The following is a 27,907-nucleotide window of genomic DNA, read 5'->3' as shown; positions in this document are numbered from 1 at the left end:
TTGGGCCATTGTGAACAGTTGTACTGCTTCCTATTTGGGGAGTGGTTTTACACCACCATCCCACTTTCCCCATATTCAGGCACCCTGGGGACAGGGAATGGCACCTGCCTCATTCTGGGCTTTGCAGTTCAGTGGAATGGATCTCACCTATTATTTGTTGTGTAACTGCGATTCTATCGTTCATATATGTTCGGAACTCCAGTTTTAGGTTCCAAATCCAAAAACCAGAGTATTTCCTTGCAATAGAAGTAATCCTGTTAAAAGCTTTGGAGGTTCGTTCAAAAAAATCAATGGCAAATATATTAGCGTAATTTTATTTAAAATTGATTATAAACATTGTGTATAAATGCAGTTTTTTAAAAAAATAAGTGAGGCCATATTTGAATATGAGTACCATGACAAAATGATGTCTTCCATGTTACCTGAAACAGAAAAGAAATATCTATTAATGTTTTACTTACAACATGTTTAAGCTAATCTTGGTCAATATGGACATGACATCAGGATAGTATACAAAAAGAGCACTAATCCACCCTTTTGATGTTAAAGCAGAAATTCATAGGTGTGAGGGGTTCTTTTTTTCTGGTGAAGCAGAATTAATGGCTAAAATGCAATAATCCTATATAGGCAGTATAGGGGTAGATTTTTTTTTCACTTCCTGTTTCTCACCCTCATTCTTAACCATGAGTCATTTGTAAGTTGGATGTTTGTAGCTCGGAGACTGTATTATGTTCATCTATATAAATAAAAATGTAATGTTCGTTTGTGGGATTAACAGAACTCAAAAACCACTGAACGAATTGACACCAAATTTGGCAGCAAAACACATTCTAATCAGATCTATGTCTATCAAACAAAAAAATGTAAAAGCTGAAGGGGAAATAACTTAAAACTTCCCAAAAAGAAAAATGCCTTACAGAGCATGCACAAAAGCCCCTCTCCCCATTGTGTGAGAAGAATGAAGCACCAACTGTTGTGAGGGAAGAGAAGCCTTGCCATGGAGTCCCTTTCCATGCAGGAAGGCAGAGTCCGTTTTCTTTTGGGGAGGGGAGTGATTGAGGAAAGGAAAGAGGAAAGGAAGGAGAAGGCCTGGCCAAACAGAGGGGTGGGGGCTTGGCGAGGCAAGCCCCGGCAGCAGCTGAAGCCACCGCAGCAGCTCCATGAGGCCCATGTGGCTACCAGGCAACTCTTCCCCCAAGACCAGAGAATTGCAAGGCAAGCCTGACTGCAGGAGCGGCTGCACACCTCCCCTCCCCCCTGGTTGGGTGAAGGGAGGATGCAACCATGAGAAGGCCAGCAACAACTCTCCCACTTGGGCTCCACATCCCCCCTTTCACCTCCCCCCCCCCCAAAAAAACCCCTTTAAAAACCTTTACAAACTGTCCCAGAGGAAGGAGGGGAGAGAAAGGTAAAGGAGAGAAGAAAGGAAGAAAAGGATTGGTGAAGAGAAGAGAAGATTATGAATGGAAGGAAAGGTAAAAGGAAAGAAAGAGAGAGGAAGGAAGGAAGGAAGGAAGGAAGGAAGGAAGGGGGAAACTGGTGAAGGGAAGAGACGAATATAGAATCAGAGAGTCCTAGAGTTGGGAGACACCTGGTGGGCCATCCAGGCCAACCCCATTCTGTGAAGAAGCAGGAAAATCACATTCAAAGCACCCCCAACAGATGGCCACCCAACCTCTGTTTCAAAGAGGCTTTTTTGAGTGTTTTGGCCAACATGAATATAACTGAAAAGCCTTGCTGCTTCTCATTACTTTATTTTCCATACCACCTTGCACCTTAACAGCCTGGCTTCTACTAGCCAGCAGGAAACTGTAGGGGGGAGGAGTTCCCTAGCCCAAATTGCTTCATGTCTGCAAATCCTCTGTTTTCTGAGGGCCACAGCAACACGTGGCCGGGTACAGCTAGTTAGATAACTATTTCTAAAGCGTGACATAGAAGAAAACAAATGATCTTGGAATATTTCCAATTTTCAGAACCTCGTACTTTAGTGATGGTTTTTAAAAACATGTTAATATAGCATACATTTGAAACATTGGATGCTTCATTGTATGAAGATGAGTAATCTTCCCATACCAAATTATAGCAGCTTTAAATGTGACTGAAAAACCACCACCACCAACAAGTGAATGTAATTTTGAAATCTCCTTAAGAGGCAATTGTTAAAAGGAAACAGATGCAGGCTATAAATACAGACTTTATAATGTTATGTTACTGCTATCACTTCCACAAACTATTCATTTAGCTTCAATTCACTTGTCTTGAAACCAATGTGAGAATACTTGAGAGATAAGCAGGACTTTGCCCTCTATTGCATATTATTGTTAAATAATAATCTAACACACAATAGCTAGTCTGAAGCATTTTCTCTCCCACGTATGATGCATGTCAAAGTAAAGATAGGAAAGCAATGTAGGAAGGGGAGGAAACACTAAAGAGAAGGCGTGTATTCCAGGCTGGGAATGGAAATTCTTACATTTCTTGCCAATTCTTTATAAGATGCCAACAATATACAGGGAGTGTGTATGTCTATTTAAAATGTTATAGTTTGAGGACATATTTAAGGACAAATTTAATACACTAGAACAGGCATGGACAAACTTTGGCTCTCTGGGTGTTTTGGACTTCAACTCCCACAATTCCTAACAAGTGGTAGGCTGTTAGGAATTGTGGGAGTTGAAGTCCAAAATACCCGGAGACTTGAAGTTTGCCCATGCCTGCGCTAGAATCAGAAATATTCTGGAGTTTTTCTTTGAAAAATCTTGATAATATTTCATCACTACAGAAATCAATGACTGCCCATGCAATTGTTCTATAACTGATTGCTGAAAAGCTTGAAATGTTATTAAAAGTTTTGAAATTTCATAAATGTGTACCTGCTTTAAGAAACTGAAGGCTGTGGTTTTTCCAGCTGGCTTGCTTTATTCTTAGCCTTACATTCCTCACACATGTGATGACAGTGCCTAAAGACATTGGAAAGAATTTAGAAAAAAAAAATTGCATCAAGACGTTTTCCAGAAAAGCGAACCTGAGATATAAGTGCCCCCAACACAGAGATCTTCAGATGAATACTATGTACATGGTGTCTTGAAATGAAAAATTGAAGAAATGTGCCTTAAGATACCAAAAGCGATCCAAGGTATATTATACATTGATTCTATGTATCTGCATGATCACAATTTGGGTATACTACAAATAGCCACACTGCTTGCCATTCTTATAAACAGATGGCCCTTGATCTAGTAAAAAGGTAAAGGTTTCCGCTGACATTAAGTCTAGTTGTGTCCCACTCTGGGGGGTGGTGCTCATCTCCATTTCTAAGTTGAAGAGCCAGCGTTGTCCGTAGGCATCTCCAAAGTCATGTGATCAGCATGATTTCATGGAGCACTGTTACCTTCCCACCTTTTGATCTAAAATTTGCATGTTTTCAAACTACTAGCTTGGCAGAAGCTGGGGCTAACAGCAGGAGCTCACCCCACTCCCCGGATTTGAACCACCACCTTTTGGTCAGCAAGTTCAACAGCTTAGTGGTTTAACCCGCTGCACCACCAGGTTAAATAAGGGGGACTAAACAATTTTCATTTACTACGAATACATAGCCAGAAGTTTCCATGCTGCTTCCAATACTGTTATGACGATTCTCCCTTCTCTCTGGAGCAAATTTCCTGTGGTGATGGGACAAAGACATGAAAATCAACCCTTCTCCCAATAAATACATGCGAGGAAAGCCTCCCTCCGCTCCTGTCTTTGGGATTTGAATATCCACTTCTCTCATGATATTTTTCAACATGCGAGGATCATTGCATAGGATTCCCTGTTGTTGTCTCCTTCCTGTGAATGGGGGCATGAAAGCTGTTTCATTGTTTATTAATATGTATTCCCCTTCCTCATCCCTCCAATGGGAAATGATTTATTTAATGTTCACAGAATATTTCAGCTAATATTTAAAGTTTTCTTGAGAATGTGTTCTGGAAAAAGTTTATACCTGCTTTCAGATTATGGTATTCTGAATCATAGTTTAGAATCAGAGGTATAAGCAGGTACAACCCCTAGAATCCTCCTTCTCTTGGGCTGTAAATTGCATATCAGGATTAAACTATAATTTGTCCAAAACACAGTTTCATAACTTTGAACAAAGCAGTATATAAACTATCACTAAACTAAATATAAAAGCCTAACTGCTCCATGTAGAAAGATATATATATTTTGTGTATATGTGTGTGTGTGTGTGTGTGTGTGTATCTTGTAAGCCTCTCTGAGTCCCCTTCAGGATGAGAAGGGCGGCACATAAATGCTGTTAATAAATAAATAAATAGGAATTTGTGACCTAAGGCCCATCTGTCACTACAACCAACAATTACACTATGTAACAAAATTTGCAAAAAAATTCTGTTCCTGTTTTCAAAGTGTTATTCCTGTTTAATTGTGTGGTACTTACTTTGAAAGTAGTTGTTATACTGCAGAGACTTCGTTTTTGTGGCTGCCACAAACTATATTGAATTAGTTGAGATTCTAGGACAGGCATGTGTTTTAAGACTTCAACTCCCACAACTCCTAACAGCCGGTAAACTGGCTGGGGTTTCTGGGAGTTGAAGTCCAAAATACCTGGAGGGACAACGTTTGCCCGTGTCTGCTCTAGGAGATATTCTTACCTGTCCGAACGCATCTCCCCTTATGAACCCTCCAGGACGTTAAGATTGTCTGGGGAGGCCCTGGTCTCGATCCCGCCCTTGTCACAAACACGGCTGGCAGGGACGAGAGACAGGGCCTTCTCAGTGGTGGCCCTTCGGCTATGGAACATCCTCCCAAAGGATAACAGATTGACCCCCTCCCTTGGCTTTTTTGAGCAAGCATTTGCAAGTACAGTGTAACTGACATAAAAATATGGAATGATTAGACGATGTGATTGGAGACGCTAATGGTATATGTTTGTTACTGACTTTGCTATGATTTTATATTATTTTAATGTTTTTTATGGTGTTGGTACCGACTGTGAACTGTCCCGAGTCACCTGCGGGCTGAGAGGGACGGTATATAGGTATAGTAAATAAATAAATAATAAATAATAAATAAAAACTATAGCAAAATGTGCTGCAGGATGTACCGCAAAAACAGTTTCATAAACTTTCCCATGTTTTATGGTAGAACCAATTAGGAAATGACATTTATAACCCAGGAACAAAAATCATGTTACACGGTGTTATTTAATGCAGGGGTGGGAAGTGAGCAGGCATCCACATTTTGTTAAGCTAAGCCTCCCAGCAGCCCCACCAACATAGACAATAGTAAAGGACACTGGGAACTGCAGTCCAGCAATATCTAAGCGGTCATATGATTTCCATTCCTGACTAGGTGACATTTGACCAGCCCCTCCAGGGACAAAAGTATTCAAAAAGTTATATTTATGACCAAGTTCCTATCCGGATTTTCTGGACTATGGTACTGAAATAATAGGAAAAAGAAAGCAAGCTTGTAGCCATACAACGATGCATTTCTAACATTTACTCAACATGCTACTTTAAGAAAGCAAAGTATTATCATCCAAACCATTTTCGTCCTGGGCCAGGAAACTGCACACCAGCCTGTTCAAACTTCTTCTGGCATGTTCTTATATACGACATTGTCCCAACAGCAAAACCCAGGACACCAGCAACTGTCAGGAGGGGAAAGGAAAGGATTATGTTCATATTTAAATCAAATTGAAATACAATAGGATTTTATTGTGTATTTTATATTGTATTTAATAATCTGGCGTTCATGTATTTATCTATTTGCGTTGTATGTGAAAAACCTATGGTCTGAGCATCGAATAAACTGAACTGATAGTGAAACGGCATAGCGTTGGTTCTTTTCAAAAACAAGAAAGGCATATTGGCTTTGGGCTCAAGCCTTTGGAGAGTAACTACATAGCAATAATAGCTATTGAATTATGTGAAATTACTTTTGGAACGACCCCGGATTACGATTGTGAATGGCATGATTTTTTAGTAGCGATTGTCATGTTTTATATGTTTTTAATGTGCATTTCATTTTAAATCTTTCACTTAATGTATTTTAACTGTTTCTTATTCAAAGGCATTGACTAGTTGCCATATGTAAAGCCGGCTTGGGTCCCCTTCAAGGTAGAGAAAGTCAGAATACAAATAGAGCAAGTATGTAGGCAATATGTCTTCATGTAACAGTACTCACAAGATATGAAATAGGATCAGATTGAAGTTTCCTGTTTGTTTGCTTTTTGAAATAAAAGCTGCATGAAAGAGCACATGCACAAAGTTCATCAGTTGCTGACAATTCTGGGGAAGAGGGCAGGAGTAGGTCTACCTTCAGGGCCACATTGTGAAAAGACAAATGCAGCCACCAAAGCTATTGAGCAAACATTGCACTGATGATGCAAATGGTAAAATTTTCCGCTCATTATCTTTACATGTAGCAGGGAAAGTGCAGGACAAGGGGCTTGTGTATCAAACACCACAATGAGCAGCAAAGGCTTAGTTATTCTTAACTGCAAGGGGTGGGGGTATCATATAAATTTCCTTGTGAAATAATTTTAAAATCATCGAACAGTTTTAAACAACTCATAGAATCATAGAATCATAGAGTTAGAAGAGATCTCATGGGCCATCCAGTTCAACCTCCTGCCAAGAAGCAGGAATATTGCATTCAAAGCACCCCTGACAGATGGCCATCCAGCCTCTGTTTAAAAGCTTCCAAAGAAGGAGCCTCCACCACACTCCGGGGCAGAGAACGGCTCTCACAGTCAGGAAGTTCTTCCTCATGTTCAGATGGAATCTCCTTTCCTGTAGTTTGAAGCCATTTTTCTGTGTCCTAGTCTCCAGGGAAGCAGAAAACAAGCTTGCTCCCTCATTCCTGTGACTTCCTCTCACATATTTATACATGGCTATCATGTCTCCTCTCAGTCTTCTGTTCTTCAGGCTAAACATGCCCACCTCTTTAAGCCACTCTTCATAGGGCTTGTTCTCCAGACCCTTGATTATTTTAGTCGTCCTGCTCTGGACACATTCCAGTTTGTCAATATCTCTCTTCAATTGTGGTGCCCAGAATTGGACACAATATTCCAGATGTATCATAACTAAGAGCAGGGGTGAGACAACAGGAAGTGAAAAATCTACCTCTAGGAAGGGAAATTCACGTATGAAAGAGTTGTCATGGGGAAAAGGTGTCTCCACAGGGACACAAAGTGAAGTGAAATCTTCTGAACAGGGGCACAGGCAGCAAAACAAACACCACAAGGGGGTTAACCCTTCCCTATGCTATCCAAAGCTATCCAAAGCTTATATATAGTTGGAGTTAAGACTTTTTGAATGTACTAGTTCCGACTTAAATACAAATTCAACTTAAGAACAAAACTACAGAGCCTATCTCGTTCGTAATTTGGTGACTTGCCTATATATGCCCCAGGGATAGCATTCTAGTAATGTTACATTCCAATAATAGAAATTTACATCAACTGGCATTTCCAAACCTGATTATCTTCTTTCTCTTAGCTTTAGAAATAGACTTTGGACTTACGTGCCATTTTAGGTAGAGGTCCAAGTTTAGGATTTGGTTTTAGGACACCTAGAATAAGATGCAGTAATTAGAAAAAGTCACATATTTCATCATTCGATCATGTAGCAAGAGAAAAATATTATCAAGTATACAAAGTGCTCCTACTATTTTTCCCAATTGTAAGTACGACACTCCACTCTTCACAGGATAGCAATGGCTTGTTTACCTATGTGAAATGAATTTATTTTGAAGGTTTCCTTCTTGAATAGAAAGATTCTTAACAGAAGGATCCTTGTCTTTCAATGACAGAGCCACAGTCTTTTAAGCCAGTAATCAAAATTACTAACAATTACCAATGTGAACACCTAATTTATAGTTAGATCGTCACCTTTCTCAATTAAAAAGAAGACACAAATTAGCAGAAATTAAGAGATGTGAGGTCCCGAGGTGTAACTGGAATTTAAACATGGTGTTCAAGGCCAGGATATGGTTTTGCTTCTAGTTAGAAAAATATGGTGCGGGCGGTCTTGAAAAGTACTATGGGATCTATTTGTTAGCACACATTGAGAACCTCGGCTACAAACATATCTAGAAAATGGTGAGAAAGGGTATTTATATCTTGTTAAATATTATTGTGACGATGTGTAAGTTTTATTTCTTTGGTTATGTGTAGTTTGGACAGTGGTTTAGGGATGGTAAGTATGGGAGATTATGTTTTGTGGGAGATGGTGGCTTGGCGTTAGCTGAGTTGCCATAGCAACAGGGGCAGAGCCAACTGCCTCTTCAGGAGGCAGCTGTTTTAAAAAGTCAGTCAGTATGCCAGTGAGCTACTGAGAGGACTGAGTCTCTGGGTGGAGATTCAGGGAATGTGTCTGTAGCCGGTGTGCTATAGGAAAGACTGAATCTCAGGGTGGGGATTCAGGGAATCAAATGGTGACCAAAGTAGTTGCAGAGAAGGACCCGGTAGTGAGAGAGCTACAGGGGGTTGTTGATTCTAAATTAAGAATCAAGGTTTGGCTGGGTTTAAGCCTGCTGTGCCTGCTGTGAAACGTTTTGAAGTCTGTGCCTGAGATTACTCATTAAACCTTTCCAATGTAACCATCAAGATTTGTGCCTCTTTTGAAGAAACAGTTAAACATGTTATACTCCTGTTAAAATAAACTTGTTACTGTTCTCCTCAAGCCTTGCCTGATACAGTTTCTCCTAAGTTGAACAGCCTGCAATAGTAAAGTCAAGCCAGGAAAGTAAACGCTACGCTATCAAATAAATAAAGCCTTCTGTAATTAACAGTCCCCTTATAAAATAGCTCCTAGGTTGATATTGATCGTTGCCTGGCTTCCCTCATAGATTAGGTGGCAGTGGGTGTTTTACTACTCGCACCTTCACATTTGGTGGCATTCGGTGGCATTAAAACTGTCTCCTTTACAATTATTTTCCAATAGTAACAATAATAACAAATGCCTCTCCCTGTGGCTGTGATAACTCTTTGCAACTGTTACAGTATGTCACTATGTTCAACCAATATGCAAAGAAGCAAGCAAACTATCACTGCTCCCATTCCATTGCTTTCCATTATGAAAGCTGACTGGCACAACCTGGGGATCACAACCAGACACAGTGAAGACATCTTCCCTTCAACTTTGCTATTCTGCTGCTGAATACGCATGCCCAATATGGAATGCATCTCACAATATTAAAACAGTGGATGTGTCTCTTAATAAGACATGCTGCGTTATCACAGGGTGCCTATGCCATACACTACTGGAGAAACTATACTGTTTAGTTAGTATTGCACCACCTGACAACTGTCAGGAAGTAGTAGCCTGTAATGAAAGGACCAAAGTATTGATATCTCCAACTCAGTCTCTATTCAGATATCAGCTAGCATGCCAACAACTTAAATAAAGAAATAGTTTCCTAAGATCTACAGAGATACTTGCAGGAACACCTCAGCAAGTGAGAGTCCAAAAGTGGCAGGTTAAAACCTGGAACCTCAATCAGTAGCTGATACCAGATGAGAGATTCCCCCCTGAGCACACAGAAGACAGGGGACTTGGAAGGCGCTGAACAGACTGTGCTCTAGCACCATGAGATGCAGAGCCAATCTTAAGAAATGGGACTAAAAAGTGGAGTCTGCAACATGTGAGTGTGGAGAAAAGCAGCCCACAGACTACTTACTACAATGCATCCTGAGCCCTGCCACATGTACAGTGGAGGACACCAGGGGCACTGGAAGTGGCCAGCTTCTGGTCAAAGAAAATTTAGTATAATCCCAAGTGTTAAACTTTGTGGTTTTTTAATACATTATAACTGTATTCTCAATTTGCTTCTGACACGATAAATAAAAATAAAACTCCATTGCTTTCCTCATGTAGAGAGTGAGAAATCAAAATGGATGAGCATCTTCTACAACTAGTATAGAGATACACTGAATCAATAAGAGTTAGCCAATTGGGTCTATTGTGGCTGGCACTAAGAATTAGATCTTGACCTTGGAGTTTATGGTTCAGCTAGAATGAACTGCCTACCCCTTTTGTCAAAACATAGCAGTTCATTAGTCATCATTCTACAAAGTTTTTGTTCACGTTTTAACTTTTAAAAAATGAAGAAGAAAAGATTTACCTTGGCCAACCAGTCCTTGAACAACAAGCATACTTCCCAAAGACAGAGGAAGAGCTGCAAACAATAAAAGATCAAATAATTATAGCCTTTTCAATATTTTGAATGCACTCCACCCTCAAAACCCCCAGAAGAGTTGAACAATGTTCTTAAATCGATTCAGTATCCTTTCTTCCCACAACAATTCCAAACTCTTGGAATGAAAAGTTAGACTATGGTAAAAATTGATAACATATTTTGAATTGGCGTTTGTATTTTTAACTGTGTTACATGTTTATTTGTTGATGTATTTTAATTGTTCTCTGTCTTTATCCACAAGGAGAGGCCAGAAAAACAAACAAATAAACAAATATATAATGTACTTTAAAAAATGAATGTTCTTTTGTCAATTACACGATGCCATTCTCCATTTTTTGGAAGTATTTTGTACCTACTGAAAAAGCGAGCTTTTTTTTCCTTTTTTTTTTTTTAAAGAAATTATACATTTAGTAGTTGCATGGGGAATGTATTGTCGAAGGCTTTCATGGCCGGAATCACTGGGTTGTTGTAGGTTTTTTTGGGCTATATGGCCATGTTCTAGAGGCATTCTCTCCTGATGTTTTGCCTACATTTATGGCAAGCATCCTCAGAGGTAGTGAGATCTGTTGGAACTAGGGTTTATATATCTGTGGAATGACCAGGGTGGGACAAAGGACTCTTGTCTGATGGAACATTCACACCTAGCTCCAGCAGACAAGAGTCCTTTGTCCCACCCTGGTCTTTCCACAGATACATAAACCCATTTTCCTAGTTCCAACAGACCTCGCTACTTCTGAAGATGCTTCCCATAGATGCAGGCGAAATGTCAGGAGAGAATGCCTCTAGAACATGGCCATATAGCCCGAAAAAACCTACAACAACCCAGTTGCATGGGGAATTTTCTATCTGTTTCCATATTTTCCTTCTAAACCATCCCCATGTTTTCTTTTTACACTCCACCTAGAACAGTAGTTTTCAACCTTTAGTTCGCCAGATATTTTAATCATCAACTCTCACAGTCGCTGAGAATGCCAGCTTGAGTTTCTCGGAGCAAAAGTCCAAAGCATCTGGAAAGCTGAAGGCTGAGAAGCACTCTTGAAGCTTAAGTGATAAAGCAGTTAGATTCCTGTGCTTGGAAGAACCAACTCTCTTTTGTTGGAAATTGCAACCTTCTACAAGCCTCCTATACTAGTTATTTGTTTTGTATATAATTCAGATTGCTTACTGTATTGTATACTAGCTGTACCCACCACGCGTTGCTGTAGCCAACCTTCCCTCCCTCTTTCTCTCCTTCCTTCTCTCCCTCTTTCCTTCCTTCCCTCTTTTTCTTTCCCTTCTTTTTTCCTTCTCTACCTGTTTCTTTTCTCACTTCCTTTGCTCTTTGGTTTCCTAATCTCTTTCCTTCCTTCCCTCCCTCTTTCTTTCTTTTGTTCCTTCTCTTCTTCCTTCCTTCCCTTTCTCACTTTTTTATTTCCTCCTCTCCTTCCTTCTTTCTCTACCTTTCTTTCTTTCCTTCTCTCCTTCTTTCTCTCCCTCCTTTTCTCCTTCCTTCCTTCTTCCTTCCCCCTTTCTGTGAATGTGTTTTGTGTGTGCATATATGTGTGTATATATTTCTGTATATGTGTATATATGTAATTTTGTGCATGCGTTGTAATGTAATTTTTGTTTTTTGGCTTTTTAAGTCTCTTCTGCTGTGTTTTCAATGTTTTCATGAGTGATGGTCACTCGTTGGCCTGATAGATGTCTTGTGTCCAAATGTGGTGTCAATTTGCCCAGTGTTTTTTGAGTTATGGTAATCCCACAAACGAACATTACATTTTTATTTATATAGATGTGTGTATTGGTATGCAGTTTTCCTTAACTCTATGTTGTGAGAGGGGCTGCAGACCATGTGACCAGATCTAGGATTGTTCAGAGCTCAGACTCCATTTTAGAAACAGTGCGCTTTCAGAAGTCAGCAGAAATGTAATGCTTTAGAGAACAAATACTCTATTAGACTCTCAGACCAGAGAGATGCTTTAGACCAGGGACCCTCAGACTTCTTAAACAGAGGGCCAGGTCACAGTCCCTCATACTGTTGGAGGGCCAGATTATAATGTGGAAAAAAAATGAACGAATTCCTATGCACACTGTACATATCTTATTTGTAGTGCAAAAAAACACTTAACGACAATACAATAATTAAAATGAAGAACAAATTCAACAAATATATAATTATTCATATTTCAATGGGAAGTGAGGGCCTACTTTTGAGTGATGAGATAGGATTGTTGTTGTTGTGTGTTTTCAAGTAATTTCAGACTTAGGTTGACCCTGAGTGAGGGCCAGGTCAGTTACTCTTGGAGGGCCGTATCCTTAGTTTGAGGACCCTGCTTTAGACCATAGACTGTTAAGATTCTAAGAAAGACGTCCTGTGTTACCTACCCAGAGAAACTACATCAAATCCTGTCTGTGACAGGATTGATATACAAAATACCTGTATACTGAATACCTGAAGTTTGCGAGTAAACCAACTATGTTACTTTTAAAGAAGTCTTACTTTATTTTTGGACTCTTGACAGCATAACCTAAACCAAGATGTTTTAAGGGAGAGTAGATGTTTTTTGGGAGCTGAAAAGAACATTTCTGAAACTGGTATTTGTGCATCGGCATATCTTTGTCCCTAACAGTTCAAAGAGATATCTGGGTATATGGCACCGGGATTGTGGCGCAGCTGGCTGAGTGTCAGCTGCATTAAGATCACTCTGACCAAAAAGGTAATGAGTTCGAAGCCAGCCCGGGTTGGAGTGGGTTTCCAACCAATTGTGTGTAGCCTGTTGTTGACCTTTGCAACCCGAAAGACAGTTGCATCTGTCAAGTAGGAAAATTAGGTACCACCTTAAAGTGTGGGGAGGCTAAATTAACTGATTTATGAGGCCATAAAGAAGACTACAGCAAAGCATTCCAGCAGGGAAGCATGCGGGGAATGCGGAAGTACTTCATCAGCGTTGCAGATGGACGATGAAAGTGACAGCTCCCCTGGCGGCCAGAAAAAAGTTAAATAGCCTTTGTGTATGTCTGTATATGTTTGTATGTCAAAAATTGGCATTGAATGTTTGCCATATATGTGTACACTGTAATCCGCCCTGAGTCCCCTGCAGGGTGAGAAGGGCGGAATATAAAAGCTGTAAATAAATAAATAAATATTAGTTTAATAGCCGAGAAACCTAATTGCCTTGCATGAATGGTTGTAGATATTTACCACTAAGGGAAAGGTTGACTCAAGAAAGTTTTTAACTCTTTTCAGGGAGATTCCAGATTTTCCAAAATGGTAATGAATGCCATTTTCCAAAAGGTTATGGAGACTTCCATTTCCCAAAAGGTTATGGCATCAATTTCCCAAAAGATTATGATTTCTAACAAGGTCATGCCTTTCCAAAACTTTTCCACTAGTCAGTTGGGTTGAAGCAACAAGACTGGGAAAGGAATCCATGTCTTGCGTTATAGAGCATAAGTGGTAATTGTGCTTTTGTTTATTTGTTTCCAAAGAATAACCCTTCACATACGAATGTCCTCAATCCGTGTGATTTGAAGTACTGAAAGACATTTTCTACCATAGCTCCATAGCCCCCGGCCCAAAGAAACAATGGTCATAAACAAAAGGGGAGGTTCATGTCACATTTGCAAAAAGGAGAGATTTGTGCTGGTGGGACATATTTACATGTAGTGTCACAATCATGTGACAAACACAATGCCCACAAACGAACTGATATGTACTACTTTCCTCTTTAAGGTTTCTAAAATATCCGAGGAACAGTTGAATGGGGGAGTGACAAGGAATGTCAAGAATCTGCATGAATTGGGACAACACAAATCTGCATGGATCATCAGTCAGGATGAGTCCTGAATTCAATTTTGGTCCCCTCTAACTAAAATCTTCATAAAATAGGTTCTTTGTATTAGTATTCAAAACCAAGCAGACTACTAAAAGGAAGCAAATGTTACAAGGAAAAGAAACAAATGGAAGGTCAGTTATATATTTCATTGCAATAAGAACAAAAGAGCGTACCTCTGTACCAAAAACTTTCTTCTTTACACTGATTACGGATCTTTGCAAGTTCTTCAGGATGAACATTTGTAATTGGACAAGGCCGTGAACCCTGAGATTTAAAAACATTTGGAGAAAAGGGTTGATCAAAAAGGATGAATTATAAACAAAAGTCAGCTTAAGGCTCTTTTCTTTGCCCCCTACATTAGCATATATGATGTACTATTTATTTTTCTATTAGCTTGGGTACCCATCATTAGCTGGATTATTTGAAAAAGTAATTTTTTTAATTGTACAAAATGCATAAGGTTGTGGGTGAACTACAACTCACATCATGTTAGGTTAACCCAGAAACACTCCATCAGTGCTTAAAGTTTGTTATGTTGGGCAAGTTTGCACTAGATGCATCATCGGTGGGGTTCAGTCTGTTCTCTGGCTGTAGGGTAAACTGCAACTTCCACTATGGTGAGTCAATCCCTTCAAACTCCTCCAGTAGGTTGAGTTAGTCATGGCGGTTCTGTGTGCCAAGTTTGGTGCAGGTCCATCATTGGTGGAGGTCACAGTTTCTCTGATTGTGGGTGAACTACAACTCCCAAAAAGGAAGGTCCATTACCCCCCAAACCCTCCAATAATCAAATTTCGGCATATCAGGCATATGTTCCAAGTTTGGTCCAGAACCATCGGTGTTTGGGTTCACAGTGGTCTCTGGATGTAGGTGAACTACATCATCATCGGTGCAGTTCAGTGTGCTCTCTGGCTGTAGGGTAAACTACAACTTTCACTATGGCAAGTCAATCCCCTCAAACCCCTCCAGTAGGTTGAGTTAGTCATGGGGGTTCTGTGTGCCAAGTTTGGACCAGATCCATCATCGATGGAGGTCACAGTTTCTCTGATTGTGTGTGAACTACAACTCCCAAAAATGAAGGACAGTACCCCCCAAAACCTCCAGTAATCAGGTATATATTCATCTCAGATATATGTTCCCAGTTTGGTCCAGAACCATCAGTGTTTGGGCTAACAAGGGTCTCTGGATGTAGATGAACTACAACTCCCCCAAATCAAGGTTAATTTTATCTCCTGTATTTTTTGACCTCCAGTATTTTTTGCTAGTTGTGGGGGCTCTGTGTGCCAAGTATGGTCCAATTCCATTTTTGGTAGACCTCAGAGTACTCATTGATTACAGGTGAACTATAAATCCCAGTACTTACAACTCCAAAATGTCCAGGCCAATTCCCCTCAAAACCGACTAGTATTCAAATTTTGGCACATTTGGTATGCATGCAAAGTTTGGTCCAGATGTGGGTGAATGACAACTCCTATACATCCCTCCAGTATTTTTTGTTAGTCATTGTGTCTCTGTGTCAAGTTAGTTCCAGGTCCATCGTTGGTGGAGTTCAGAATGCAGTTCTTAGATTGCAGGTGAACTATACATCCCAGTACCTACAACTCCTATAAATCATGGTGAATTCTCCCCAAACCTCTCTAGTATGTTCAGTTGCTGAGCAATTCCTCTGTTTGCTGTGTGCCATAGAAAGGAATAGGAAAAGGTTAAAGGAGAGGCAGTGGGCGGGGTCATGCAAATTCCACACCAATGGAGAGAGAGAGAAACACTGGGATGTCGGTGGGGGAGGGAACACATACAATCTAGGATGAAATTGTCCCCAAATGTAAGCCTTAACTTGGGTGGTATGCAGTATTGTGTTTGTGGAGGACCCCGGTAGTGCAGTGGGTTAAACCCCTGTGCCGGCAGGACTGAAGACCGACAGGTCGCAGGTTCGAATCCAGGGAGAGGCGGATGAGCTCCCTCTATCAGCTCCAGCTGCTCATGCGGGGACATGAGAGAAGCCTCCCACAAGGATGATAAAAACATCAAAAAATCATCTGGGCGTCCCCTGGGCAACGTCCTTGCAGATGGCCAATTCTCTCATACCAGAAGCGACTTGCAGTTTCTCAAGTCGCTCCTGACACGATAAAAAAAATGGCAGGGCTCTTGTTCATGATTATGGCACTCACTATAACTTGCAATGTCATTGGAGAGAGGACCATTGGTGTCTCCTGAGTAGTGGGAGCTATAGCTGTTTGTGGAGGTAGTAGCCTGTCTATGTAAGTGGACACCCAGCCACATACATATACATATTTTCACTTTTATTATGTGTAGTAGCAAAGTTTATTGATTAGTCCACTGACCGTATCAACATTAAAAACAAAGGCAGAAACGTACACCAATAGACAATAATCACTATTCTAAGACTCCCATAATAGTGAACTAACATACATTCAAATGATTAAGTTAAAAGATAATTAAAAATATCATCATTAAAATGCCAAGATGTGTATAGAAAGATCACTGCATTCTTGCCTGAAACTTTGGAAATGATTTTTAAACATTTTTTCAACAAAACACAGATTTAGTTTCACTTTGCAAATAAAACAAAATATTTCAAAATATTCTGCCACTGTATTGAGAATGCTAGCCTTAATCCTGACTTCTGACTGGCAGCCTGACGCATCTATTCCATAAATTACACTAAATTTGAAAATAGGGAAAGTTTTGCCTGCTAATTATGCTATGCAATATGAAATGACAACCTGTGTGATTGAGTTTTAAATCTAACGCTGTTAGACACGTATACATTTCCCCCTTTGACCATTTATTCTCAGTTCTTCATATGTGACAGGATGTGAGTGCTGCTAGTCTTCTTCCTGTCTGTAACTTTTTTCTTTCTGAATTGTCTTGCTTTCAGTCACCTTCAGCCTCAAAGGGTAACCAAAGACTTATTGACACTTTCAGTGCTAATAAGATAAACGGGTGTGTGCTAGGCATGGGCAATCCATGGTTCTAAATGGTTCTTAAATACTTACAAAGCTAGGGGGCGCTGGTGCTTTGCTTCTAAAGTGTTTCTAAAGTTCTGGTGGTGAAAATTTCAAAACTCTAACAAAACGTTTAAAATTTCGCTATAAATGGCAGTTCTTAATTGACACTGTCATAAAAAAATGCCAACAACGAAATAATAATGAATTTTGAAAGTTTTGTTAGAGTTCTGAAATTTTCACAACCAGAACCTTAGAAACACTTTAGAAGCAAAGCACCAGCACTCCCTAGCTTTGTAAGTACTTTAGAAGCATTTAGAACCATGGATTGCCCATGCCTAGTGTCTGCTTCGTTATATCCAAAACACACCCACACTGCTTCACGAAAAATGAGGGCCCTTCCTCAGAGCCCTATATCCGAGAATATGAAGACAGAATATGCGACAATATTTGCTTTGAACTGCGTTATCTGAGTCCACACTCAGATGTGGGATTTCCTGCCTTGATATTCCAGGATATAGGGCTATGTGGAAGGGCCCTGAGATAACATGAACTCTGCTAATACAGACTGGGCATTCCTTATCTGAAAGACCAAAATACTTCAAAATTGTAAACATGGATGGCTGAGATAGTGACTCCTTTGCTTTCTGATGCTTCAAATGTACACACAATTTGGGCCCTTCCACACAGCCATGTAACCCAGAATACCAAGGCAGAAAATCCAACAATATCTGCTTTGAACTGAGGTATCTGAGTCCATACTGCCAAATAAGTAAAGGTAAAGGTTTCCCCTTGACATTAAGTTTACTCATGTCTGGCTTTGGGGCGGGGGTGGTGCTCATCTCCATTTCTAAGCCGAAGAGTCAGTGTTGTCCATAGACACCTTCAAGATCATGTGGCCAGCATGACTGCATGGAGCTCCGTTAACTTCCTGCCAAAATGGTACCTGTTGATCTACTCACATTTGTATGTTTTCAAAGTGCTAGGTTGGCAGAAGCTGGGGCTAAAAGCGGAAGCTCACCCCTTGAACCATCGACCTTTTGGTCAGCAAGTTGAGCAGCTCAGCGGTTTAACCCACTGCACCATTGGGGTCTCTGCACTGCCATATATTCCAGCTCAAAGCAGATAAAGTGGGATTTATTCAACTGTGTGGAAGGGGCCTTTGTTGCATGCACACAATTATTTAAAATACTGTGTATAAAAATTACCTTCAGAATATCAAGGCAGATAATCGACATTGGATTATCCGAGTCTACACTGCCATATAATCCGGTTCAAGACATATAAGCTAGTTGTGGAGAAGGGGTCTCAGTTGTGACTTCAGCTTTGTCACCTTATTTTTTCCCTGCATGATTTTTCTTGCCATCTCTGACAGTGGGCTTCAAAAGCTAGTATAATTTTGTGCTTTCTAGTTGGTTAAATAAAGGAGATAAACACATAATAAATGGTGGTCTGCTGTTTATTCCATGAAAAAGTCCAACACAATTTGGCCTAGATGAGAAAAAGCCACATACAGGAGCATTAAAAGTCTTTTAATACTTAGTGGTCCAATGGAGAGTATTGCCTACAATGCCAGAGAATTGAATGCCTCTGAAAGATGGCCTTTCCTCATTCAAGCCAAAATGTGTTAGTCTTTTAAATGGTTATACAGTTGACAGAATCACTGGGTTGCTAGGAGTTTTCCAGGTTGTATGGCCATGTTCCAGAAGCATTCTCTCCTGACGTTTCGCTCACATCTATGGCAGGCATCCTCAGAGGTTGTGAGGTCTGTTGGAAACTAGGCAAGTGGGGTTTATATATCAGTAGAATGTCCAGAGTGGGAGAAAGAATCTTGTCTGTTTGAGGCAAGTGTGAATGTTGCAATTGGCCAGCTTGATTAGCACTGAATGGCCTTGCAGCTTCAAAGCCTAGCTGCTTCCTGCCTGGGGGATCCTTTGTTGGGAGGTGTTAGCTGGCCTGGATTGTTTCCTTTCTGGAATTCCCCTGTTTTCTGAGTGTTGTTCTTTATTTACTGTCCTGATTTTAGAGTTTTTACAAAATATATTTCTGCAAAAAAAGGGGGGGCATGAAAGTATATTATTTTGTACATTATTAATTAACCAAAACTACTTGGGGCACTCTCTGAAAAAGATCACTGAATGGACTTCCAAAACATGTGCTGGACAGATGATGTACATGTTACGCATCCCAAGATCAGCCTCTATTTCAGTGTAAACAGCAAGCCTCTGCTTAGCCAAAGCCTCTCCTGAGCCAAAAACATACAAACCTGGCCCTTCTGTTCTGCTGGAGGGGTTTGAACTTTCCCGTCATCTGGAACAGAAGCCATGGCTGTTTCAATGTTGCTTGCAAATCTCAATCAAGCCAAATGTGAGTACCCTAAAACAAATAACAGTTGTAAGCATTCAATATATATTATATATTTTAAAATAAATTCTTCTTTTTTACCCACATGAACCTATTAAAAAGCCTTTGTACAAGGTATATAAAACATTAATGAATTTTGTGTTTATCTCCGAGTCCCATCTCCAAGAATAAACTCCATATCTTGTATATGCAAATACTGACATTCCAAATTTGGAGATGTGGATTCCAAAATCCAAGACTTTTTTTGTTCCAAGCTTTTTGGATATGGAATACTCACTCAAAGAATCCTAGAGTTGGAAAAGACCTCATGGGCCATCCAGTCCAACCCCTGCCAAGAAGCAGGAAAATCACATTCAAAGCATCCAGACAGATGCCCATTCAGCCTCTGCTTAAAAGTCTCCAAAGAAGGAGCCTCCACCACACTCCGAGGCAGAGAGTTCCACTGCTGAACAGCTCTCACAGTCAGGAAGTTCTTCCTAATGTTCAGATGGAATCTCCTTTCCTGTAGTTCTATCTCACTTTTCCGTAAGGTACTTGCACCAATATCAGGTAGCAAAAGAACAAAGGAAAATACAAAAGACCAACTATTTAAAGTATCAAATTGAAAGAAATATATATATTTAAAAACTTACAAGATATTGGATCTGGGACAACTTGCAAGCACGGGTTTCCACTGATCTATGTTCTCTCCACCAAGGCAATCAGGAAAGAAGAGATATGTAATGAACTTTGACTTTGTTATCTACTGTAGCAGTTCCATTGGACAAGGTAGGGTTTTATGGCTTTGAATGCCACCTTAGATACAATTCTTCAAAGCACTCAGCTTCAAATTTTATATGACAGGTATACTTAAAATGCAACACACCGCAATCACAGCAGTAATGGCATCACTCTTATTTATTTATTTATCGTGTCAGGAGCAACCAGACATTTCTATTACATTTTGAACAAAACGAACAGACAAAACACAAAGTTTGCAAGCTTGGTAGTTGATTAAATGTCCTTTGACCAGTATCTGGCCACTTGGAGTGCCTCTGGTGTTGCCGCAAGGAGGTCCTCCATTGTGCATGTGGCAGGGCTCTGGTTGCATTGCAGCAGGTGGTCTGTGGTTTGCTCTTCTCCACACTCGCATGTTGTGGATTCCACTTTGTGGCCCCATTTCTTAAGATTGGCTCTGCATCTTGTGGTGCCAGAGCGCAGTCTGTTCAACACCTTCCAAGTCGCCCTTCCAAGTCTCTCATTTGGTATCAGCCATTGCTTGAGGTTCTGGGTTTGAGCCTGCCACTTTTGGACTCTCGCTTGCTGGGATGTTCCAGCGAGCATCTTTGTAGATCTTAGAAAACTATTTCTTGATTTAAGTCATTGATGTGCTGGCTGATACCCAAACAAGGCATGAGCTGGGGATGTCGCTGCCTTGGTTCTTTCACTATTGGCTGCTACTTCCCGGCGGATGTCAGGTGGTGCAATACCGGCTAAGCAGTGTAATTTCTCCAGTGGTGTAGGGCGCAGACACCCTGTGATAATGCGGCATGTCTCATTAAGAGCCACATCCACTGTTTTAGCGTGGTGAGATGTGTTCCACACTGGGCATGCATACTCAGCAGCAGAGTAGCATAGCGCAAGGGCAGATGTCTTCACTGTGTCTGGTTGTGATCCCCAGGTTGTGCCAGTCAGCTTTCGTATGATATTGTTTCTAGCACCCACTTTTTGCTTGATATTCAGGCAGTGCTTCTTGTAGGTCAGAGAACGGTCCAGAGTGACTCCCAGATATTTGGGTGCACTGCAATGCTCCAGTGGGATTCCTTCCCAGGTAATCCTCAGAGCTCGGGATGCTTGTCTGTTCTTAAGGTGAAAAGCACATGTCTGTGTTTTAGATGGATTAGGGATCAGCTTGTTTTCCCTGTAACAGGCAGTAAGAGCACCTAGAGCTTTGGAGAGCTTCTGTTCAACCATCTCAAAGTTCCCTGCTAGAGCAGTGATGGCACGATCATCTGCATAGATGAAACTCTCTGTCCCTTCTGGCAGTGGTCACAAATGCCACAAATTAACGAACTTTGGCCTGTGCTTAGTGCAAAGCAATAATTCCTAGCTTTTATATTTATACTTTTTTTTTGTCGTGTCAGGAGCAACTTGAGAAACTGCAAGTCATTTCTGGTGTGAGAGAATTGGCCGCCTGCAAGGATGTTGCCCAGGGGATGCCTGGATGTTTTTTGATGCGTTATCATCCTTGTGGGAGACTTCTCTCATGTCCCCGCAAGGAGGAGCTGGAACTGACAGAGGGAGCTCATCCGCGCTCTCCCCGGATTCAAACCTGCGACCTGTCTGTCTTCAGTCCTGCCGGCACAAAGGTTTAACCCACTGCACTGGAATGGATCAACAAACCTGGTGGTGTTGCTCTCTATTTAATACTGCTTTATCCTCAAAATGCTGAAATTACAAATGGCTTGCTAATAGACTGCAGGTTACATCTTGTTTGTAGAAATGGCCTGCTAGGACATGAACATAACAAGTTGCTTGTTACTATAGTCCTGCTTATAACTCATTTTTCCCAACTAGCCTCATGCACACTAGAAAGCAGATAAGGCATAACTGTGACAAATTTCAATTCTTGAAGAAATTAATGGGAGGTTTGCCTTTATTTGTCTCAATTAGCTTTTTAAAAATTTATTTACTGCCTTTGTATACCGCCTTTCTCAGCCAGAGGCGACTCAAGACGGTTCACAGTCGGCAGTGATTCGATGCCATAACAAATATCAAAATACAGTTAAACAATTATAAACAATTAAACATTTAACATCTATTTAAATAAAAATGTAATTTTCGTTTGTGGGATTAACATAGCTCAAAAACCACTGGACGAATTGACATGAAATTTGGACAGCATACACCTAACAGCCCAATGTATGTCCTTCACTCAACATTTTTTGATTTTGTCATTTGGGAGTTGTAGTTGCTGGGATTTATAGTTCACTCATTTTAACAAAGAGACACTAATGATGTTTGTTTTATTGCTTCTATTGCGGTTTTATATTGTTTTTAATATTTTTAAGGACTATGAATCCCAGAAACTACAACTCCCAAATGTCAAAGTCTATTTTCTCCAAACTCCACCAGTGTTCACATTTGAGCATTTTGAGTATTTGTGCCATGTTTGGTACAGATCCATCATTGTTTGAGTCCACAGTGCTCTCTGGATGTAGGTGAACTACAATTCCAGAACTCAAGGTCAAAGCCTACCAAACCCTTCCAGTATTTTCTATTGATTGTGAGAGTTCTGTATGCCAAGTTTGGTTCAATTCCATCATTGGTGGAGTTCAGAATGCTCTTTGATTGTAGGTGAACTGTAAATCCTAGCAACTACAACTCCCAAATGTCAAAATCTATTTTCCCCAAACTCCACCCATGTTCACATTGAGCATATTGAGTATTGGTGGCATGTCTGGTCCAGATCTATCATTGTTTGAGTCCACAGACCTTAAATTTTAGAGTTGTAGTTCACCTACATCCAGAGAGGATGTAGGTGAACTGCAACACTAAAATTTAAGGCCTGTGGACTCAAACGCTTCCAGTATTTTCTGTTGGTCATGGAAGTTCTGTGTTCCAAGCTTTGTTCAATTCTACCATTGGTGGCGTTCAGAACGCTCTTTGATTGTTGGTGAACTATAAATCCCAGCAACTACAACTCCCAAATGTCAAGGTCTATTTTCCCTAAATTTCACCAGTGTTCACATTTGGGCATATTGAGTATCCGTGCCAAGTTTGGACCAGATCTAGCACTGGTTGAGTCCACAGTGTTCTCTGAATGTAGGTAAACTACAACTCCAAAACTCAAAGTCAATGCCTACCAAACTCTTCCAGTATTTTCTGTTGGTCATGGGAGTTCTGTATTCCAAGCTTGGTTCAATTCCATTGTTGGTGGAGTTTAGAATGCTTTTTAATTGTAGGTGAACTATATATCCCACCAACTACAACTCCCAAATGACAAAATCTGTTCCCCCCCCCACAACCCCACCAGTATTCAAATTTCGGCGTATTAGGTATTTGTGCCAAATTTGGTCTAGTGAATGGAAATACATCCTGTATATCAGATATTTACACAACAACTGGTAACAATAGCAAAATTACAGTTATGAAGTAGCAACATAAATAATTAAGTTCTTGTGGGTTTTTTCGGGCTATATGGCCATGTTCTAGAGGCATTTCTCCTGACATTTCGCCTGCATCTATGGCAAGCATCCTCTGAGGATGCTTGCCAAAGATGCAGGCGAAACGTCAGGAGAAATGCCTCTAGAACATGGCCATATAGCCCGAAAAAACCAACAAGAACTTAGTGATTCCAGCCATGAAAGCCTTCGACAATACATTGAACATAAATAATGTTATGGTTGGGGGTCACCACAACATAAGGAACTGTATTAAGGCGTCGCAACATTAGGAAGGATGAGAACCACTGCTCTAAACCTATTTATAATGCACAGTCACATATATATCAATGTATATTAGAGGCTAGATCTACACTGCCCAATAATGCAGTTTGAACTGCCTGATATGGTCAATGTTGCATGGGTCTACACTAGCCATAAGAAGCAGTTCAAACTGCATTGTTTGGCGGTGTAGATCCAGCCTGAGTTGCTTTTTAAGGCGCCCAATTGGAAGAGAGAACAAGAGTTCCTACTTGGCTGAAGGGGATTGGACTAGATGGCCTCTGGGGTCTCTTTTGGACACAAAAAAGGCCACTAATCAGAGTAGATTCAGAACTCAATGGGGCTGAATCCTTCTCCCAATAGAAGGATTCAGCCCACTTCTCAAACACTGGGGTTTCCTCACCTGCAAGACTTGGTGGCTCTCCTTCTTTTTCTCTCCCGTTGCCTTTGCTGGGGACGCCTGTGCTTCCTGGGCAGCCTCCCCAAACTGTATCCGTGCGATCTAGGAGGAAGTAAACAAAAGCCCGGCCCCATTACATAACATGACCTCTAAAAAGGCGGAGTCTTCGCCATGCCTGGAGGCCTCATGCCTTTCAAAGGGAGATTTTGCTCCTTTGTGCCTGTGGTTTCAAGCTCCCTACTGACTCCTGCCGCACCCGCAAAGCAAAGAAAACTCACAGCTGACTCCCTCCACAGCTCTGGGCATGCCTTGGTGATCGGTCTCCCATCCAAATACTATCCAGGGCTGGCCCTGCTTAGCATCCAGGATCAGACCCCCATCTGGTTCTTATGGCGACCCCATTAGGCAAGGTATACTCAAAGATAGCCTTCCTTCACAGTACTTGATGTTCTTTGGTGGTCTCTGACAATAAAAATTGGATCCCCTTAAGACTGTGGAAACCAAAATCTACTGATTGTGATAATGTGAAAGTATCTAAATTAACTCAATGTATACATTACAAATACACATATCAACAAAACACAGAGCTGCCACATTCACATTAAGCAAAAACAACTGGTTTTTCTCTTGAAGTATGAAACAAAACCTTGTGAGTGATAGTCCTTGAATGATAATAAATGTCCTATTCTTTATTGCATACGAGTAGACTCCAATAGTCACGCGAGTCGACTACCAACCTGCAACCGGTTTCGACTCACAAGAGCCTTCGTCAGGCGGTTGGGTCTTTTTCTTTTTTCTTTTTTTGATAGATGAGCCTTTTTCAATAAATGAGTAAGTAGAGTGTCTGTATATATACTTACAAACTTGATGTAACAAATTGTTCAACTGTATGTGTGTATTCATTATATGTGTTGTTTGTAGACCCAACCACCTGACGAAGATGCAGGTCAAGAATAGGGCTCCACAGTCACCTATGGACCCACCAGCACACTGATCCTGGAAGACTATCCTACTCAGACAATGAGGGATCGTCTAACACTCAAAGATAGCCTTCCTTCACAGCACTTGATGTTCCTTGGTGGTCTCTCCCATCCAAATACTATCCATGGCTGGTCCTGCTTAGCTTCTAGGACCACAACCCCAATGTGGTTCTTATGGCAACCCCAAAAGGCAAGAAATACTAAAGGATAGCTCCCTTCACAGTACTTGACGATCTTTGGTGGTCTCCCACCCATATACTATCCAGAACTGACCCTGCTTAGCATCCAGGATCAGACCCCCCATCTGGTTCTTATGGTGATCCCAAAAGGCAAGGAATACGCAAAGATAGTGTTCCTTCACAGTACTTGATGTTCCTTGGTGGTCTCTTCCATCCAAATATTATCCAGGGCTGGTCCTGCTTAGCTTCTAGGACGACACCCCAATTTTGGAGTCATTCTTATGACGACTCCAAAGGGCAAGGGATACTAAAAGATAGCTCCCTTCACAGTACTTGACGATCTTTGGTAGTCTCCCATCCAAATACTATCCAAGCCTAGCCCTGCTTAGCTTTCAAGATCAGAAACCAACCCCCCACCTTGTTCTTGTGGTGACCACATTAGGCAAGGTGACTTTGCAAAGGTCTCCCTCGAGAGCACTTGGTTGAATCCACGACATGCGAGTGTGGAGAGGAGCAAACCACTGACCACCTGCTGCAATGCAACCTGAGCCCTGCCACATGCACGATGGAGGACCTTCTTGCGGCAACACCAGAGGCACTCCAAGTGGCCAGATACTGGTCAAAGGACATTTAATCGGCTACCAAGTTTGCAAAATTTGTGGGTTTTTTTTTTTTGTTTTTTAAATTTTATCTGTTTGTTTTGTTCTGTTAGAAATGTAATACAATGTTCTGGTTGCGGATGACACGATAAATAAATAAAATGTATATGTTGTGTTAACAGTTTATGCCTATGTTTTTGTTTCATATTGTATGCTCTTGTATTATTTTGCATATGTGGAAACCGCTCTTAGTCCCCTAGGGGAGATAGGGCAGTATATAAATAATGTTTTTAGTATTATTATTATCCAGGGCTGGTCAGCTTAGCCTTCAGGATCAGATCCCACATCTGATTATCATGACACCGCAGGCAAGGGATATTGGAAGGTGACTTTGCGAAGGCCTCCTTCAACAGTTCCTGACATTCCTTGGTGGTCTCCCATCCAAATGCTATCCAGGGCTGGCCCTGCTTAGCTTCCAAGATCAGATCCCACATCTGGTTCTTATCGTGACCCTGCAGGTAAGGGATATTGGAAGGTAGCTTTGCGAAGGCCTCCTTCAGCAGTTCCTGACTTTTCTTGGGGATCTCCCATCCGAATGCTATCAAGTACTCACCATGCTCTAAGATTAGACTACATCTAGTTCTTAAGGCGACCCCACAAAGCAAGGAATACTTAAAGGTGGCTTTGCCAAGGCCTCTTTCTACATTCCTTGACATAATTTGGTAGTCTTCCATCCAAATGTTTTCCAGGGCTGATTCTGATTAGCTTCCAAGATCAGAACCATCTGGTTTTGCGTACTTGCTTTGAGGAAAGGCCCACTCTCTGCATGGAAAATATGTGTCACCTGTCAATTTATGGAGATCCTAATGTGTTTCATAAGGCCCTTCCACACTGCCCCTTTATCCCCGTATGTGATTCCAGATTTTCTGTTTAACTCAAGTTATCTGGTAGTGGGGACTCATATATTCCAGTTTAAAGCAGATAATCTGGGATGAGATCCTGGGATAAAGGACAGTATGGAAGGGCCCATAGGGTTTTCTTAGGCAAGGAATAAACAATTTGTCCGTTCCGTCCTTTGAAATTCAGCCAACTGTACTGTGCATTCATCAGTGATTTCCCATCCAAGTACTAACCAGGATTGACCTGGCTTAACTTCCAATATTAGACGGATTCTAGGAATTAAAATTGCATAGGGACATTCCTGCTATGGCTAAAAGAAAATATAATGGCAGGAAAAGGATTCCTACTGAGGAGTGGACTTCTGATCGCAAGTCACTAATGCAAACATTGTGGCAGCAATGCCACACCTTTCTCCCTCCTGCGTGCACATAAACAAAGACAAGGGTGCAGCTTGAAACAAAGCTTGCAAAAAGAGGATAAAGGTTTTTGCCCTTCCTATAAGCTCTGTAGCATGAAGCAGATGTATATTTACCAGGAAAGAAATCGTGTTTTCAGTTGAACTTCCTCCTTAGAAAGTTTTCAAAGAGTTTTTTTACCTTCTAGGCCAAGAAAAGGTTTACCTGCCAGATTGGTACCAAAAAAGTATCGTGTTGCCAATGAGCAGGTAGTCCAGCGTTTCTCAACCTGGGAGTCAGGACTCTTGGGGGGGGGGGGGTCGCAAGGGGGGTGTCACCAAAGACCATTTGAAAACATATTTCTGATGGTTTTAGGAACACAGTGCACTCTGGAGGTAGGTGAACTACATCTCCCATAAATCACTGTCTGTTTTTCCCAAATCCCTCCAATATTTTATGTTGGTCATGAGGGTTCTGTGTGGAAAGTTTGGCCCAATTCTATCGTTGGTGGGGTTCAAGGGGCTCTTTGATTGTAGGCGAACTATAAATCCCAGCAACTACAACTCTCAAATGTCAAGGTCTGTTTCCCCCAAATTCCACCAGTGTTCACATTTATTTATTCGTTTGTTTATTTAGAACATTTATACCCTGTCCTTCTCAACTTCCAAAGAGGGACTCAGGACGG

General features: G+C 41.0%; 1 protein-coding gene across 1 annotated transcript; it reads right to left on the bottom strand.

The window, feature by feature from the left end:
- Positions 1-298: 298 nt before the first annotated feature.
- OCIAD2 (OCIA domain containing 2) lies at positions 299-24,302 on the bottom strand. Its single transcript, XM_060778499.2, has 8 exons — positions 24,173-24,302; positions 19,248-19,357; positions 14,192-14,282; positions 10,129-10,182; positions 7,528-7,575; positions 5,545-5,650; positions 2,874-2,960; positions 299-422 (listed from the first exon to the last, which is right to left on the bottom strand). Exons 2-7 carry the CDS (start codon positions 19,305-19,307, stop codon positions 2,879-2,881), a joined length of 441 nt encoding a protein of 146 aa, XP_060634482.2. The 5' UTR covers positions 19,308-19,357; positions 24,173-24,302; the 3' UTR covers positions 299-422; positions 2,874-2,878.
- Between the last annotated feature and the right edge of the window lie 3,605 nt (positions 24,303-27,907).

Source organism: Anolis sagrei, chromosome 5 (genome assembly GCF_037176765.1).
Source record: "Anolis sagrei isolate rAnoSag1 chromosome 5, rAnoSag1.mat, whole genome shotgun sequence".
NCBI classification, from domain to species: Eukaryota; Metazoa; Chordata; class Lepidosauria; order Squamata; family Dactyloidae; genus Anolis; species Anolis sagrei.
The sequence above is the reverse complement of the archived record's forward strand: the minus strand, read 5'-3'. Positions and strand labels throughout refer to the sequence as shown.

Bases quoted from the DNA above. Each gene is read 5' to 3' on its own strand.
- OCIAD2 (XM_060778499.2), bottom strand. From the start codon at position 19,307: ATGGCTTCTGTTCCAGATGACGGGAAAGTTCAAACCCCTCCAGCAGAA. The intron at 10,183-14,191 runs GTACGCTCTTTT...TATTGTTTGCAG, and splicing joins AGAAAGTTTTTGGTACAGAG to CTCTTCCTCTGTCTTTGGGA. The intron at 5,651-7,527 runs GTAAGTCCAAAG...CCCTCCTGACAG, and splicing joins ACCTCTACCTAAAATGGCAC to TTGCTGGTGTCCTGGGTTTT.